The 16,354-nt window shown below is 37.2% G+C and overlaps 1 protein-coding gene across 1 annotated transcript; it reads left to right on the top strand.

The window, feature by feature from the left end:
* Positions 1 to 480: 480 nt before the first annotated feature.
* ubald1a (UBA-like domain containing 1a) lies at positions 481 to 12,295 on the top strand. Its single transcript, XM_079801763.1, has 3 exons — positions 481 to 771; positions 1,311 to 1,370; positions 10,921 to 12,295. Exons 1-3 carry the CDS (start codon positions 664 to 666, stop codon positions 11,218 to 11,220), a joined length of 468 nt encoding a protein of 155 aa, XP_079657889.1. The 5' UTR covers positions 481 to 663; the 3' UTR covers positions 11,221 to 12,295.
* The last annotated feature ends 4,059 nt before the right edge of the window (positions 12,296 to 16,354 follow it).

Raw genomic sequence — 16,354 nt, 5'->3', positions numbered from 1 at the left:
AAGTAACAGCAACGTCATGTCAAAGTTTTCGTCATATGCTTACTATTAACAGAACAAAGGACTGCGCTAAAGTACATCAGTTGGTCTTCTGTTAGGATGCAAGTGGTTTAATTGGTGTTGGAAGATTTGTTTACCATATTTGGAAAAGTAGTGGCATAGCTCGAATGGGAATTGGACGGGAGAGACCGTCATTCATAAATTCTGCCTTCTAGAACTTAACAAACAAAGCGTTGCATGACGGGATATGGAGTTTGGGTGTTTAAAGAGCAACTTAAACACGCGCTGTTATCCTTGTCGTTTAGTTTATACATGCATTTCCTCCGTTTAACAATGGATGATTTCACTTTGTATAATCAAAATCGTAAACATCTATCTCGAGCGCTTCAACATATACGTCAAACTAATGCAGTGTCATCAGAAACACAACAAACGTGGAATCCCTACGCATACAATTCCCATGACCTCCGCCCCTCTCTGATTGGCTGCTTCATGCTGTCAATCATCTGGCGCTCGTTACACCAGCGCTCCTACAGTAAATATTTGTGTTTGCTCAACCGGCTGTAATGGTGGACGACTGAAAGAGAAGCGGTGAGACTAAATCTCAAAAATCCTGTCCCGGGTAAAGCACTAGTGTTCGTGGCTCGGAAATAAACACCAGCGAATATGGATGAACTCAAACATCAAGTTATGATAAACCAATTCGTCCTGACAGCTGGATGTGCCGCAGACCAGGCGAAACAGCTTTTGCAAGCGGCACATTGGCAGTTTGAGGTAAGCGCAGAGGAGAGCACACTAAAGCATGCCTACGCCAGTGCATTGTTTATGTGATTGATGCACTGTATACTCTTGTCTGTCGCGTGTCGGGTTGCCATTTCTTGACTCATGACTAATAACAATGACCCAAACAAGTTTTATTTCCATCCTTGGTCATTTAAAATCTATTAATGCCGTCTGCATGTGTTTTATTTTTGGATAAAATTGCACTTAAATACACCACCAACTAGGCTATAACATTTGCGAAAAGCTCAACAGAGATAGACTACTATCCAATTAGAGTTTACTCCAGATTAAATACTATAATCCTTCCCCATGACACACTGTACTAGCTTCTCATGCTATTATGCAATGAAGATGACCACTGGCAGATTACACTACAGCAGAGCTCAACATCGATACAATGTTGTGCTTTCGTTTCTCATTTGAATCGGCCTTTAAGTGAAACCAAAACAGTTCCCCAGTCTTGCGTGAAATCAACATGTTCAAATATTGCTATACAGCATTAATGTTGTGTTATGATCTCTCACTCACAGACAGCCCTTAGTGCCTTCTTTCAAGAGACAAATATACCTTACGGTCACCATCATCAAATGGTGAGTATGAAAGCCACCATATCTTTATGTGTTTACTTGAATGAATTTAACTTTTTTTTCTGTTACATGTGTGTTTTATGCTACTATACGTGCTCCGTTTATATAGTGGCTGTAACAATAACAATGTAAAGCTGTAGCCATAGTGTCGGCCATGTTGCGGAGAGACGGGGCTTCCAGAAATAAACACACACACACACACACAGGCGCTGTGTTCACTGTTATTACTGTAGTGTGCCGAGGTAGGCAGTATTTCAGTGTTGCAGCATAACTGAAATGAAATAATGGCCGCAAGGTTAAAGTATCACGGATTTGGCATTTAATCAGTCAAGCAAAAATCAGTGTCTTCTTGACTTCTTACACTTTATTTTAAGGTGTCATTGTTACCGTGTAATTATTTTACTGAGTAATATTTTGTAACTACATGTACTTAGGTTAGGATTAGGGTTTGGTTAAGGGTAAGTTGCATGTAATTATGCATAATGTGCTGTTATTATTACTACTTTGGGAAGTACATGTAACATACATGCGTAACAAGGACACTGTAAAATAAAGTGTCGCCAAAAAAACATATGATATGTGTATCATGATGATGGAGTTCTGGAAAACCCACCGTCACAGATGGTTTCCACTATACTGAAAAACCTTGAAATATTAGGTATTAACACTAAGGTCCTAATAATACAACATGGTCCTATTAGTTTAGTGTTGCATGTACAGGTTTTGATTTAAAAAAAAATGTCTTACTAAATTATGAAATGAACTTTTGAGGGGCAGCTTACACAACACTATAAAAACGGAAAACCTTTTGTGTTTTAGCTGTTCATTTACATGACAACAGCATTTTAGGGGCCTGAAAACACAAACTTTTGGGATTTAAAGTGAACATATTTGAAAACAATACTGTTATAGTGTCCTCAAAAAAATGTGAATTTGTGAAAACGATGACGTCATGCACGTGTGTATTATGTGTTCAGTCTATCCACCTTATTTTTTTAACGTGGAAGTAAGGTGTTTTCTGTGAATCTGCAAGACTTCCCATTTATTAGCTGCTATAGGGAAATAACAAGATGATATATCAAAGTGCAGTAAACTGTAAAACTGTTTGTTTAAAATTAAGACAATACATTAAAATAATATGGCTATATATGATCGTTTTGACAACGTTGTCATTTGTACGCAAAAATGCAAAGGAAAAACTGTTCTGTTTTTAGTACATCGTTGTCGTGCGAACGTACCCTTAGATTAATAAATGCTCTAAAATGATTTTTTATTGTTTGTTCATGTTTACTAACTAATGTTAACAAAAATGGAACCTTATTATAAAGTGTTAACAATATACATTATTAAATAGTGTTGTTCAGACCTGTACACGTCTTGTAAGTCTAGTTATGCTTTGCTGCAATCTAGTAGATAATGTTCTTGTGCAAAATAAAACATGCTTGCAAGCAAGTCATAGCGATGTTCGAATTGTGAGTGAATCATTGTTTTGAGTCAGTTATTTTTAATGACAGTCAGACTGGTTCATGAAAATAATAACTATTATGTCATTCAAATTTGACAAACCTTGATGTTCATTTACATTTTACATTTACATTTAGTCATTTAGCAGACGCTTTTATCCAAAGCGACTTACAAATGATGTTCAGTTATTACACATCAGTACACTATGTTGTGCAATATTTCAAATATCAGTTCACCCCACCCCATGTTTGTGTCTGTTTGAGGTTTATTGATGTTAATGTGTGGGGCATAAAGGTATTGGGGGAAGCAAAAGTGTACCTATGGATCATTGTTTAACACTGAACACAGGATGGTTTGTCTACTGCCTCGCAATTTAAATAGATCCAAGTGAAAGCACAAGAAGCAGAGGTGTGAGTTTTGTGGCATGGCTGCCAACACTTACTAATGTTATTAGTTATGCAGTCTATCGAGTTTGCGTGTGCACTGGCACACTAATTCTGATTGACAATGAAGTCGTACGTGTATGAAAAAGTGCTTGTGTGCTTGCATCACAGAGTGTTCTTTTGTGTTGGTTTGGTCCTGTAGTCTTGTTTGGAGGGCTCCTAAATAAACAGGATTTCAGAATTGGTTGTTGTAAATGAATCACTGATGGTAACTGTAGTCATAAAATAATTTACTCAACATGAGAGTGAGAGTTTTTTTGCTTGAACTACTCCTTCAAGCGTTTATTTTTAAAGCGCGACATCACAGCCGCAATTAAAGTTTACCACATGTTCGTGCCTCCCTGAAGCTTAACATCTGCATGCATTGCTGTTCATTCATTTTACTAATAAGAGTTAATTATTGGGAAGTGATGTTGTGAATGGGCAAGTCTTCAAGGGCTTAGATCATGATCTGGAAAGATGTAATGTTAGATGTTTGTCTCCTGGAGCGACCCTGCTGCTGTATCCTACAGTAATTGCTGACCACGTTAGCTCATAACTCACACGCTGAGCCCAATACTCAAAACAGACATTTGGGTATCACACCGAAAAGGGTCTATCAAACTTAATTATAAATTATTAAAATTAGATCTGGGTTTTGAAACAATTGAAATTCAATTGAATTGAAATTCATTCACACTGAAATTGATACATCTGACAGTTATTAGAAAGTAGGACAAAAATAGAATGAATATTCTGGATGTTGTCCTTTCAAATAAATGGGCATCGGCATTTTTTGTTTTGTTATTACAGCAGGGCAGTAACCAGTGACATTAAACGGGAAACGGCTTAACCAAATATTTAGTGTTTTTTCACTTGCAGATTCTAATTTAATATAGGTGTTCAGTTATTAAACAAAGATATAAATCTGTTCTATTGATTTCCATAATCGAGTAAAATATATTTGAAATCAAACATAAGCAGAATGTGTGGTTCATTACCAAAGGATAAAAATAATTTTGTGTCTAGTGAAGCTCTGACCATGCAGTCAATTCAAAAAATAAGAAATGCCTTGTGCCCTTGTGTGACAGTGGGATAGTGCCCAGTTATCCTCTGGTTAAAGTACGGTAATTAAAACAGGATTTAACACACACACAGTAGAAATGGCTCTCTTCCTGGCATTGGGGCTGAAAGGGAGGGGGACAAATTCTGGTAACTTTAACTGTGGTTTGTTCCTGGGTGTGACCTTAGAAAGAATAGGCAATATTTTAATTCTTAGATACAATCCTTACAGACAGAGGTGGAGAAAGGTTAGAGTAATGACAAGTTTATAGCAGTTAACTGACAGTTTGATTAAAATGATCGTGGAGCGAAGCTCCTTATCTCGATGACTTTACAGTCATGTTGCCTATAAAAGCGTGCAGATGTTCTCCCTTGTGGAGGCTGTGAATTGGAGAAGTGGAACAAACCATGTGAAACATTATAAAGAAAAAAATATAGGTTGAGAGCTTGCTGGAATGATTGGAAATTACTGGAATGTTAAAAGTCTAAGTATTTCACTCCCAAGAAGCATCTGGCCCTGTGCTGATTTCATGCTGATTTCGCATGTTTAGGGGAAAATTGAAAGTAGATATCCCTGCAATAACAGACCGGTGTGCATCTATAAATTAATATTTCAATAACGTTGTGCAAGTTTACTGCAACAATGGAGCCATGAACTTCACATACTTTTGAAAATCCTGCGTTTAGTTGAGCCTGGTAAGCGCTCATTGTCACAGTTGTAAACACAACAGTGTTCTTCTATGATGGAGTTTGGCGTCACAGCATTTGTTTCCAAGCGGACCGTTAAAGAACGCAAAACACATGTCTCGCAGACATCCTGTAGAATTCAACCAATCAGATGACGACTTCGAAACTCTTGAAGTATTTTCAGATAAGTGTGCCATATGCATCAGACGTTCAGCCAATGGTCAGTGAGCGCGACGTCTGAGGCTGGCCCATATTGCCCCTGCTGGTAGATGCCGTTGTTGGATTCCAGTCCTCTGAATCAAAACCTCTAAAAACATTTGCTATGCTAGCCTTTCTTCTCTTTTTTTTTCTTTTACACGCTAGCATGCTCTTGAAACTTGTCACTGCGGAACAACATCCCGCAGCTATTACATTAGTGACAGGAGAATAGTATATATGGAATCAATTAGGGCTGCAGCTATCGATTCTTTTTGTAATCGATTAATCTAGCACTTAATCGATCTTTTAATCGATTAATCGAATAAAACAAATTGTGTGTTGAGAGGGAGAAAAAGCAATTTAATTTATTAATACGCATTTATTAATAATTTATGTAATCTAGCCCTGACATCAAAGTAAATAGGCCTATCTGTTTTATGTAGATTTCTACACCTGCAGCATTTACCATTAGGCTACTAACAAATAATATATAATTTCTGGGGTGAGCCTATTTGCCATGAGAACCTAGCAACCCGCGTGCGTGCGCGCGTGAGGAAGAGTGACGCCCCAGTCAGACCAGTTGCTTCATTGGAGTTTGGTACGGCAGAAATACATACATTGATTTTCAATAGAACGCTGCATTTGGCTTGCATCACTTGCATTGCGGTGCATTTTAGATGCTGAAATTATTGTTGCGTGGCTACATAAAAGTGTAAGCATATGTGCTTTTAAGCATATGTCACTATAGTTACCATTACATTCTTAGTGTGAACAGACCATTAATGTATACATAAATTGTATACATTATAGAGTATTTTGTCATAGTTACAGTACAAACCCTCTTTAGGGTTTTAGGGGGATTTATTATAAATTTGTGTATTTCTGTTAACACTCCGTTTAAAACATTAAATTAAATATCACCCTATTTTGTAAATGCACACACACCTTACAATCCAATCAACATAGAACCAATTCCCAGCCCTACATTTTTCTTTTGCAATTAGATGTTTGATAAACACTCGGATGTACATAAAAATGCAAAAGAAAAGATCGGTCTCATCCTGACTTTAAGGCCTCTAAAAACGCTCTTAGACAGAGAATGCCATAACTCTCCGTGATGTCTTTCAGTTGGTTCTGATTGAACAACTTTTGCTGTTTTACAATGCACATAACTTGGCAGAGGACACTGCAGCCAGCACTGGCCAGTCGTGTCCTTGATTTGAACATACAGTAAGTGAGTGTTAATCAAGTCTTGTTTTCACCATAAAAACCATCCATTTTCAGACAATACTTAGGTTAATAATCAAGCCTCAAGCAGAGATCATGTGCTCACATATGTGCAAACACTTGAATAGACACTGCATAATGGAGTGCAGAGATCAGGAAAAACCTCTGCATCTCTGCAGTGTGTGATTTTACAAATTACTGTTATAAAAATCAAAGCACCTCCTGAAGGCATGGTCTGCCTGCTTGATGACACCTCCCAGCGTCTCTCTTTCTCTCAGAGACTCACAGATATGCGTACAGCAGATCGGGCTGTGCAGTTCTGTTACAATGGAACACTGCAGTGAACCGTCAATTATCTCATTACAAACCATATCATTATATTTCATACGCCATCTGCCACAACGTGTTCACTTTCCATAATACCAGCCCTGAACCATGTATACATGTGTGTGTGGGGATGTAAAACAGTGGTGAATAGGGTCACTGTTTCAGTTCAAAGGAATTTGAAAGCTTTCCTTTGTTTGACATTATTTTCAGCTATTTCTAGTGGAATGGAGGAGCGTTTTTCTCAAGCTCACGTGAAATCCGTAAATCCCTCCACTGCTTGTTTCTGGATTGGAACAGTCTGGCTTACTTGAACAATAGAAAGGGAATCACAATTGATGCTCTTTATTTTTTTCCCCTGGTGCCCATGCAATGCTTATGGATGCGCTCGGAATACCACTCAATTTCACTTTCATGTGTTTAACTCGACATGTTTTTGCAATGGTTCATGTTGGAAATGGGCACACAATGATGTCCATTTTGGAGTCGCAACATTGTTGATGCAAGAAGATGTTTGTTTCTAAGTCCCACATTTGACATGGATCATTGTCAGTGTCATAAAGTCCAACAGTTGGGTCCAGGAAGTAAAAATCCCTTTAATTTTCTCTATAGGGGAATTGATTTGTAATGATAACTTATAAAACTAAAGCTACAAAGTTGTTAAAGGGTTAGTTGACCAAAAAAATGCAAATTACCCTCCAGCCATCCTAGGTGTATATGACTATCTTTTTCATCCAGACACAATCGGAGTTGTACTAAAAAATATCCTGGCTCTTCCAAGCTTTATAATGGGAGCGAATGGTACCTTTTTTTTTTTGAAGCCCAAAAAAAGCATCCATCCATCTTAAAAGTAATCCATACGGCTCCAGTGGGTTAATAAAGGCCTTCTGAAATGAAGCGATGTGTTTTTGTAAGAAACATATCAATATTTATAACCTTGTAAACTATAATTACTGGCTTCCGGTAATGGCCGTACACAAGTCGAGTTACGTTGCAGTGCCAAATTCTGTTACCCTGGTAGAGTTAGGATTGGTATTAGAAGTAGGACACCACATTATAGGGTTTTGGTGGGGGGTAATTAAGAATGAATGGGGCAAAGGCATATGCAGCCAGGTCTAGGGCTAGACAGGGTTTTTTTTTTTTTTTTGCATCTCCATGTGGTCCTGTTCGGTATCACAACTTGACATGCCTAAAACATAAACAGGCTTTAAAAGGGTTAGTTCACCCAAAAATGAAAATTAGCCCATGATTTACTCACCCTTAGGCCATCCTAGGTGTATAAGACATTCTTCTTTCAGATGAACACAATCAGAGTTATATTACAAAATGTCCTGTCATATCCAAGCATTATAAATGGCAGTGAATGTTGCTTCATTTTTGAAGTCCATAAAAGTGCGTCAGTGTTAAAAATGTTCAGTGTTAAATAAATATTTTTAAATTGTAGTTTTTTCCTTTATTTTTCTTTTAAAAAAGCAAGACAAAATAGTAAAAATCTAATTTTTACTATTTCATTTATGCAATGGTGAAAAAATGTGCAAAATAAATGGGAAAACAATCGAAAAACCGCGTTCGGTATCCGGCCTTTGGTCAAGAATTTTCCTTCTCTTCATTTTCATTCATTAATATTTTTCCATTGTTTTTAATTCAATTTTAATTCAATTGTTAGCATGCTTAATGGGATTGTTGTACCGATTTTCAAATACCTTTTCACTTTAAATCAAAGTTTGGTAATGTTGTGATTCACCTCGTAGCTGGTTGGTTTGGTTCATTGTTATAACTCTTTACCGAAGAATAAAAAAAAAAATCCCTATGAGAAAAAATTATGGCAAAAATACTTTCAGAACCAAGGTTGCGACAACTGCGTTTTGGCCATTCATTTACACAACAACTAAAAAATGCTGGGTTAAAAATAACCCAAGTTGGGTTGCAAATGGACCCAGCAATCGGGTTGTTTTAAGCAAACATTTCACCCAAACGCTGGGTTAAAACAACCCAAATGCTGGGTTAAAACAACCCAATTGCTGGGTTAGTCCATTTTCAACCCAACTTGGGTTATTTTTAACCCAGCATTTTGTTTTGGCCATTCATTTACACAACAACTGCATTTTGGGGGCCTGAAAACACAAGCTTTTGAAAACATGTTTCAAAGTGCAAGGTTTTGAAAACGATGCCTTTACAGTCTCCACATACACAAAAACGTGAATTTGAGAAAACTGGGACATTATGCGCATTACATGTTCACGCATGCGTATTACGTGTTCACAGGGTGTTTCTTGACAAGGTGACATCACCAACTGCTGGCCTGACATGCATAATACAGCCCTTTTAGTCATTTTCTCAGATCCGTGTGAATGGGGATCGTTTTGATAATGATGTTGTCTGTTTTTAGTGCTTCGCTGTCGTGTTCCAACCATCAAAAATGCAACATCGGTTGGACTATCTTTTCGACCAACCAGTGGAAGACAAGGGGTGTGTTTAGGAAGCCTGTTTGAAAACATATATTCTTACAGTTCTGTTGGAGATGCAAGTGACGCAGAAATTACACACTTCAGCTTTAACAGTGTCCCAAAACAGTTAAACATTCACTAGGTTTCCAAGTAAATGAAGTGTAACAAACAAAAATGCAGTTACAAAGTGGACTGGGCTGTGCACCACAGGTTCTGTTATTCTACGCCAACTCTGACCTCATTTCTCATCAACAGAGCTGTCCTCACAACCAAAATATTTCCATAGCAACCCAGCTGTTGGCCAGAGCATGTTTGTTATGTGCACTGCATCACTTGAAGCACGCTTTGTCGATGTTTCTGAATTATGGAGGATCTGCTGATGCATCTGCTCTCGGTTTGACAGCCGTGTTAAGCCACTGACCTTCTCCACATCTGCATCAGCTGTCCAGATGGCTGAAATATTACTAGATGCCATTTTGTGTGACTCTCAAAAACGCCCCCAGTGCCATTTAAAGCCTGTTTAACAGCTTCATAGCTTTTTTAAAAAATAACAAAAAATCCCTCAGACTCTGAATTAAAAGCCATCTAGGGACACTGAGGTCCATTTGAGACTTTTGACCAGCCACAATGGGGTGATTGTGGTTTTTGGCGAGATATCCTTACTGATGGGTCAATAAGAAATGCAGACGGCAGGATTCAAGGTTGCTGACAGGATGGGACACAGATGCCGTTTTGATCACTGCAGTAAGACAATATGGACACGTTTCTCATACCTATGCAAGGGCACTTCAGGAAGTATCCCAATTAAACACTTTCATTCACAAAATCTCTAGATTTCTCCCCACATATTATTAGTTCTAATTCAACCCACAGACTGCTCCTGTGCGCATTTGTGGCAGCCTTTCAAATAGTGTTTATTTTGGTGATGTTGTCCTCCTAAAATCATTGCAGGATGGCGGGGTGCTCTCATGAGGCCTATTGTGTACCTCTGTGAAATGTGCGTTTTGCTGCGGACAGAGGACAGCAAGTTCATAGAGGACAATGGGGAGGTCACCAAGGTAATGGAGTAGTCGGACAGAGCGGGTGATGCCTGGGCATAGATGAGAAACAGGAAGTAGAACTGTTAGAAGAGCACCAATCAGCACAGGCAAGAATGTGAAGGAAGGGAGGGAATGTCGGAATGATCTGCTGGGACAACTTAGTAGAATTTAATTTTGCCACTGTAAAATATTTTAGCTCCTTGTCAGACAGTTCAAAAGGTGTTTTATCGGTCAACATGAAATGCTTTCTCAGCTCAATTTATTTCTGTAAAAGACGGGACCTAATTGTATCCATCAGGAATTGATTGGATCATGAAAAGTGGTCTTTATGTGATCATGAGGGGTTTCTGACATCAGCCAAAAAAAATGTTTTATATACACTCCTGTTCAAAAGAATTGTTTTAAAGGAATGAGTACTTTTATATTCATGATGCACAAATGTTTTCAACATTGATAATAATAATACATTTTTCTTGAGCACCAAATCAGATTTCTGAAGGATCATGTGACAATGAAGACAGAAATGGCTGCTGAAAATTCAGCTTTGCCATCACAGGAATAAATGACGTTTTAAAAATATATTAAAATAGCAACTATTACTGTTACATGCAGCTTTGGTGAGCATAAGTTTTGATTAATTTAGAACACATTTGTGATTCTTTCTTCATCCGTTTGTTTTCAGATGTGTACTCCTGCCAACACACCGGCGACGCCACCAAACTTTCCAGACGCCCTCACCATGTTCTCGCGACTCAAAGCCTCGGAAAGCTTCAACAGCAGCAGCAGTCCCAGCATGGCCACCTCACCCCCTCCACCTCCGGTCAGCTGGGGCATGACCCCACCCGTGCCCAACCAGCAGGGCTTATGGACTCAGGGGCCTTCCCCCCAACAGGTCCACCCGCCCCCAGGCTGGCCCTCAGCTGTCAACCAGCAAGCGACAACCGAACAGAAGGCCAGCGTCGCCATGGAGGCCGAGAGATGAGGGCCTGGACTACACGGCCGACGTTAGGGGAGGGTCAGGGGCACTCGGATTTCTCTCTCACTCACCAAACATGGGGGGGGGGGGGGGGGAGCTACACCAAGAATAACCAAGCAACATGGACATTTAAAGAAGAGGAGCGAAAGCCAACACAAAGGTAATAAGAGAAATAAAGAAACAAGCGCACATTGTATTACTAAGAGAGCAACTGAAATGTTTTTTTCTATAATAAAAGAGTAGTTTAACGTATATGGGACTATGGTCATTGCGCCCGTGGATTATTTCTGGTATTTTCTCAAAGATGGACGTCTAGCATCTAAGGCAGCAACTTTTCTCACATTTTACTTTTTATTCTTTTATCTGGTGTACTTTATGCAAGACGTTGCATGTGGATTAGCGATCTGTTTTTGCGGTTTTTAACTAACTAGTAATGCAAGCGTTCATGTGTACAGTGTGTGAGACTTACACACTCAAACATTGTATATCGGACTTACATTTTCTCTTCCCCGTTGGATAATGGGACTTTTTTCGTACCTCACCGGTCACCTGACTCTACTCAACCAATCAGGGAATCTCACTAGTTGAACATACTTTTTTTTTTCTCGAAACGGATTTTCCATGATGCTTTGCTTTGTCCATTATGCAGTAACTCATTGATGTCCTCAAAGATTGTAAAGATTGGTCTGATAATTGATTCTGAAATATCTGGATATTTTATACTCATGGTTCATAGTTTTATTTAAATCTGTTTTGGGGGAGCTGGTTAGCTGGTTTAGGTGTGTTGTTTCTTAGTTGGGGAGAGTAAATCCATGCCGCTAAAGCTACATTAAAACAGACTACTATACAACATGTTTGTAAGCAGACTTGCCACTTTGCATGATGTATTCATATGTATATCATATTTTGTAGTTTCTTGCTTTTTGGGGGAATTCTACATGAACGCTTTTCGGGAATTCGGTCTCATTTAGAAAGAGGAGCTCCAATTCAAGTTGTAATTCTGGCCTCATCTTCTTTTGTATTGCTATTTATGTAAAAAATTATAAATCTGAAAAAGATAAAAAAAAAAAAAAAAGTTGAATATCTTATTGGATGAAAACAATACTTTTCAAGAAGCAATCCTGTCAGTAACCTATTTTAAAAAGTACTTTTTAGTTTTATTTTCCATTTGCACCAATTTCTGATCAAACTTTTCTTTTGGGGTCACTTGTTCCCAAATGGTTTTCCATGTATGTTTTCCCCTGTATGACTGTATTGATACCATTCCCACAATATTTGTGGACTACCTGATAATTAACTTATCATTGTTTGTGTTCCTAAATAAATATTGTATGTCCTATGGTGACTTCTGTTCCTGGACTGATTGTCCACTGTTTGTTGTTGTGTGATACTCTGATTGTCTCAGTTTATAAGAAGGTTATAGAAATATTGCTACGTTGTTTTAATTATTCTTATTAATATTATTATTGAATCATCATCCTTTCCACTTACAAGATGATACAAATTACTTAAAGTGAGAAAGTGATTTTAAGCCTAATCTGAGAAAAATATATTACTTTCAATTTCTCCTTTTCTATAAAGGCACATGTTCAAAACACGCTGTCAAATCATCATAACATTATGAACTGGCTATAAATCCTTACATAGGATCATTAGGATCTGTGCAATTTTCTTAATCCAGTAGTTCCAGTAAAAATCTTTTTAAGAAATCAATACTTCATTTCGAACTAATGCCAGCAAGGTTTGCATTATTGATAAAAAGTGACAGTAATAACATTTATAATTTATTACAATATTTCTGTTCTTTTGAACTTTACATTCATCAAAGAATCCTGGGGGGAAAATTCCACAAAAATATGTTCATCATTGATAAGAAATGTTTCTAGAGCATTAAATCAGCATATTAGAATGATTTCTGAAGGATCATGTGACACTAAAGACTGGAGTAGGCTAATGATGCTGAAAATTCATATAAAAATGTTATTTTAAATTGTAATAATATTTCAAAAGAATACTGTTTGTACTGTATTTTTCATCAAATAAATGCCGTGTTGAGCATAAGAGACTTCTTTAAAAAATACTTTAAGAAAATTACAGACCAGAAACCTGTGAACGGTAGGCTAATGTATGTATTTCACGAGACAAAATTGCCTGCTTAACTCGTGGCCACAAGGAGTGTGGAGAGGTCAGCAGGTTCTTAAGTTGGATGTCCTTGTTTCACCTCTGAATCAAACAGAGAGAGAGAGAGTACTTGAAATGAGCCCAAATCTCAGTCTGCTTCCTCCCTCTCGTCCTCTTCGTCACGACGCTACTGTTCTCTGTGTTTGTGTTTTTCAGGGCGTGACTTGGAAACCGAGACATTGCCAAGTAAACCGGCGCTAGCGTGCATGGTGTTGTGGTTTGCCAGATGAACCTTGGCCTAGGCCCTCAAACTCAGAGCCATTTTGATCTGGTCAAATGTAAAGTCTGACCACTATAGAAGCACTCTCAATTTTGGCCTCTGAAACGGTAGCCTGTTCTCCATTCTGTTCCCACCTTATCACTGGCACAACTCGAAGTTCAAGGCACAGTGTTCTGTGCATAGCAGGGGAGAAGGACAGCGCAGATGTCCTCCTGCTAATGTGAACGTCGTGCTGCATTTTGAAAAGGAGTTTGTCGTAAGGTTGTGATGAGGTAGTGGAGGGGCCGTATTCTAAAGAATCAGAAATGGTTCAGCATTCTGGTTTACACTGAAGACTGGAGTAATGATGCTGAAAAATAAATTACATTTTTAAAATATATTAAAATAGAAAACACTTGTTTTAAATGGTAATAATATTTCAAAATAATGCTCTTTGTAAAGTATTTTGGTCAAATAAATGCAGTCAGTGAGCATAAGAGACTGCATATAAATCAGAAAATATTTGATATCAGATGACTCACACTGCCACTCCAGGAGCCTGTCAGGAGTTTGTGCTGGAATAAATAAGTGTGCATGAGTCAGCACAGGATATTATGAGTGAGAGATCTGATTGTCGCATTAACACCAACACCCGTTTAGCTCAGTGGCCCACCTGGAAGTTGGAAGCGTGTCTTCTTCCCATGCCATTTTTGTTGGTATCTTTGCTCACTGCTTTCAGTTATGGGCACTTTTTTAAGTCAAACTCCTGAGTCGGAATTCCATGACTAATCACTCTGAAGCCGCAGGAATATGACATCATGATGCTGATTGTGGTACAAGAACACACACAGTCCCAAACCCTTCATTAACAGCCAGCCCAATCTGTGACAGGAAAGGCTGCAAGGGAAAAATAAAGTCCAATAAAATAGCTATAGCTAATACACTAAAATATTTGTGATATATATTCATATATATATATATATATTCATATATATATATTCATATATATATATATTCATATATATATATATATATATATATATATGAAATCTGGAAATAATATACACCAATATGGTTCAAATTGGGTCACTTGGGTCAGATTTTTTTTAATTGTTTTTGAAGGAAGTTTCTAATGTTTACCAATTCTACATTCATTTGGTCAACAATACAGTAAAAAAATATTGTTAAATATTATTACAATTTAAAATAACTGTTTCTATTGTAATGTATTTGAATTTTCAGCACTTTGTCTAGAAAACGATGGCATATGATGCGAAAGATTCTTGACTGGTATACTTTTCAACACATCTGATGCTTTCAATTAAGTTTCAACAAAACTTAATCTGTTTTAGACAAACTAGATAACATTATAACATTTAACAGGTTAAAAAGCACCAGTGTTGAATATACACCCAAACATTTATGCTTAAAAGATGGGTGCAAACGGGTGTACAAGATCAATAAATGTACATATTTAAGTGTCAACACAGTATATTGAAAAAAAAGTGAGTTGGATGTACATGATTTAACCTTGTACATCGGTTCCACATGAATCAATTAAGTTAAACAAACATAATTTGTTTGTGTAACTTCAACATCATGGAATGAAGTCTCAAAGGGAATTTGAAATGGCTCCCTGACATGATTCAGTCATTCAATTTCATATATTCATTCATCCAATTCAATTTCATATATTTTAGTGTCACACAACTGAATTATAAGACTGTATTTGCTAGTTAGCAAACCTTTAGCTAGCAATAGCAAACATTAGCATCTTAAATGCTAAGCATTAAATGCTCCTTAAGCAAAGCAGTTATGAAATATCAGTCCACAGCCCTGTTGCCCTACTACATGCTCCACAATGGTAACCCAGTGTAATTTAAATGGTTCTAATAATTCCAACATAATTGATCATTAAACACTATTACACACTATCAAGTATCCTCCTTTTCTCATCTTGCTCATCTTGTAATCTCAACACAAACGGAATAAGTAAACTTCCTACAGCATATATATTTAAGTGGATTGAACACAATCAAATTAATTTAGGACAAAAAAATGTATAGCAATTGTGTTGCTTTAGCTCATTTTAACTAAGCAATTTGAACAAGCAGCAGTTTTCTTTTCCCCAGCAAGCCCTGGTCACAATACTTCTGATCAGCGGTTAATTACACTGTAAAAACTAATTAGTTCAGTTTACTTAATTCAATTGTGCAAACTTGTTGCCTTAATTCAATTAAGTAAGCATTACTTAATTGCATTAAGTTGTTCTTACTTAAACCGTTTAAGTTTTGTCAACTTAATTCTATCTGGGATCTGAGGAAGTGTACTCCCAGAGTGCATTGTGGCATGAATAAATTAATTGCTTCGTTTTACTATTTTTGCCTTTATTTTACTATTTGTCTTTTGTCAGTATAACCCCAATAATGACAGCAAGTAAAATAGTAAAGGTCGTATTAATAATAAAAAATAAACATAAAAAATAAAAAAAATCCTTGTTACCATTGTTGTGTTTTGCATGCTGAATGTTGAAGTGTGTGTGTGAGACACACTCGAGCATGGTCAAATGATATTGTGACAAACATAGAGGGATTATATCAACTCAATTAAAAAATTATGCCATAAAAATTAGCAAAAAAAATGTTAAAAGGTCATTATTTGACATGAAAAATAGTTATGTTCTATATCATTAATGGACAAATATTACAATACAAACTAAACTTGTGAAATATTCTTACAACTGAAGGTAACAATTTTTTT

Source organism: Gobio gobio (assembly GCF_949357685.1).
Source record: "Gobio gobio genome assembly, chromosome: 20".
In the NCBI taxonomy this organism is placed as follows: Eukaryota; Metazoa; Chordata; class Actinopteri; order Cypriniformes; family Gobionidae; genus Gobio; species Gobio gobio.
Note: the sequence above shows the minus strand (reverse complement) of the source record. Positions and strands in the feature narration are given on the sequence as shown.

Bases quoted from the DNA above. Each gene is read 5' to 3' on its own strand.
- ubald1a (XM_079801763.1), top strand. From the start codon at position 664: ATGGATGAACTCAAACATCAAGTTATGATAAACCAATTCGTCCTGACA. The intron at 772-1,310 runs GTAAGCGCAGAG...TCTCACTCACAG, and splicing joins CGGCACATTGGCAGTTTGAG to ACAGCCCTTAGTGCCTTCTT. The intron at 1,371-10,920 runs GTGAGTATGAAA...GTTTGTTTTCAG, and splicing joins ACGGTCACCATCATCAAATG to ATGTGTACTCCTGCCAACAC.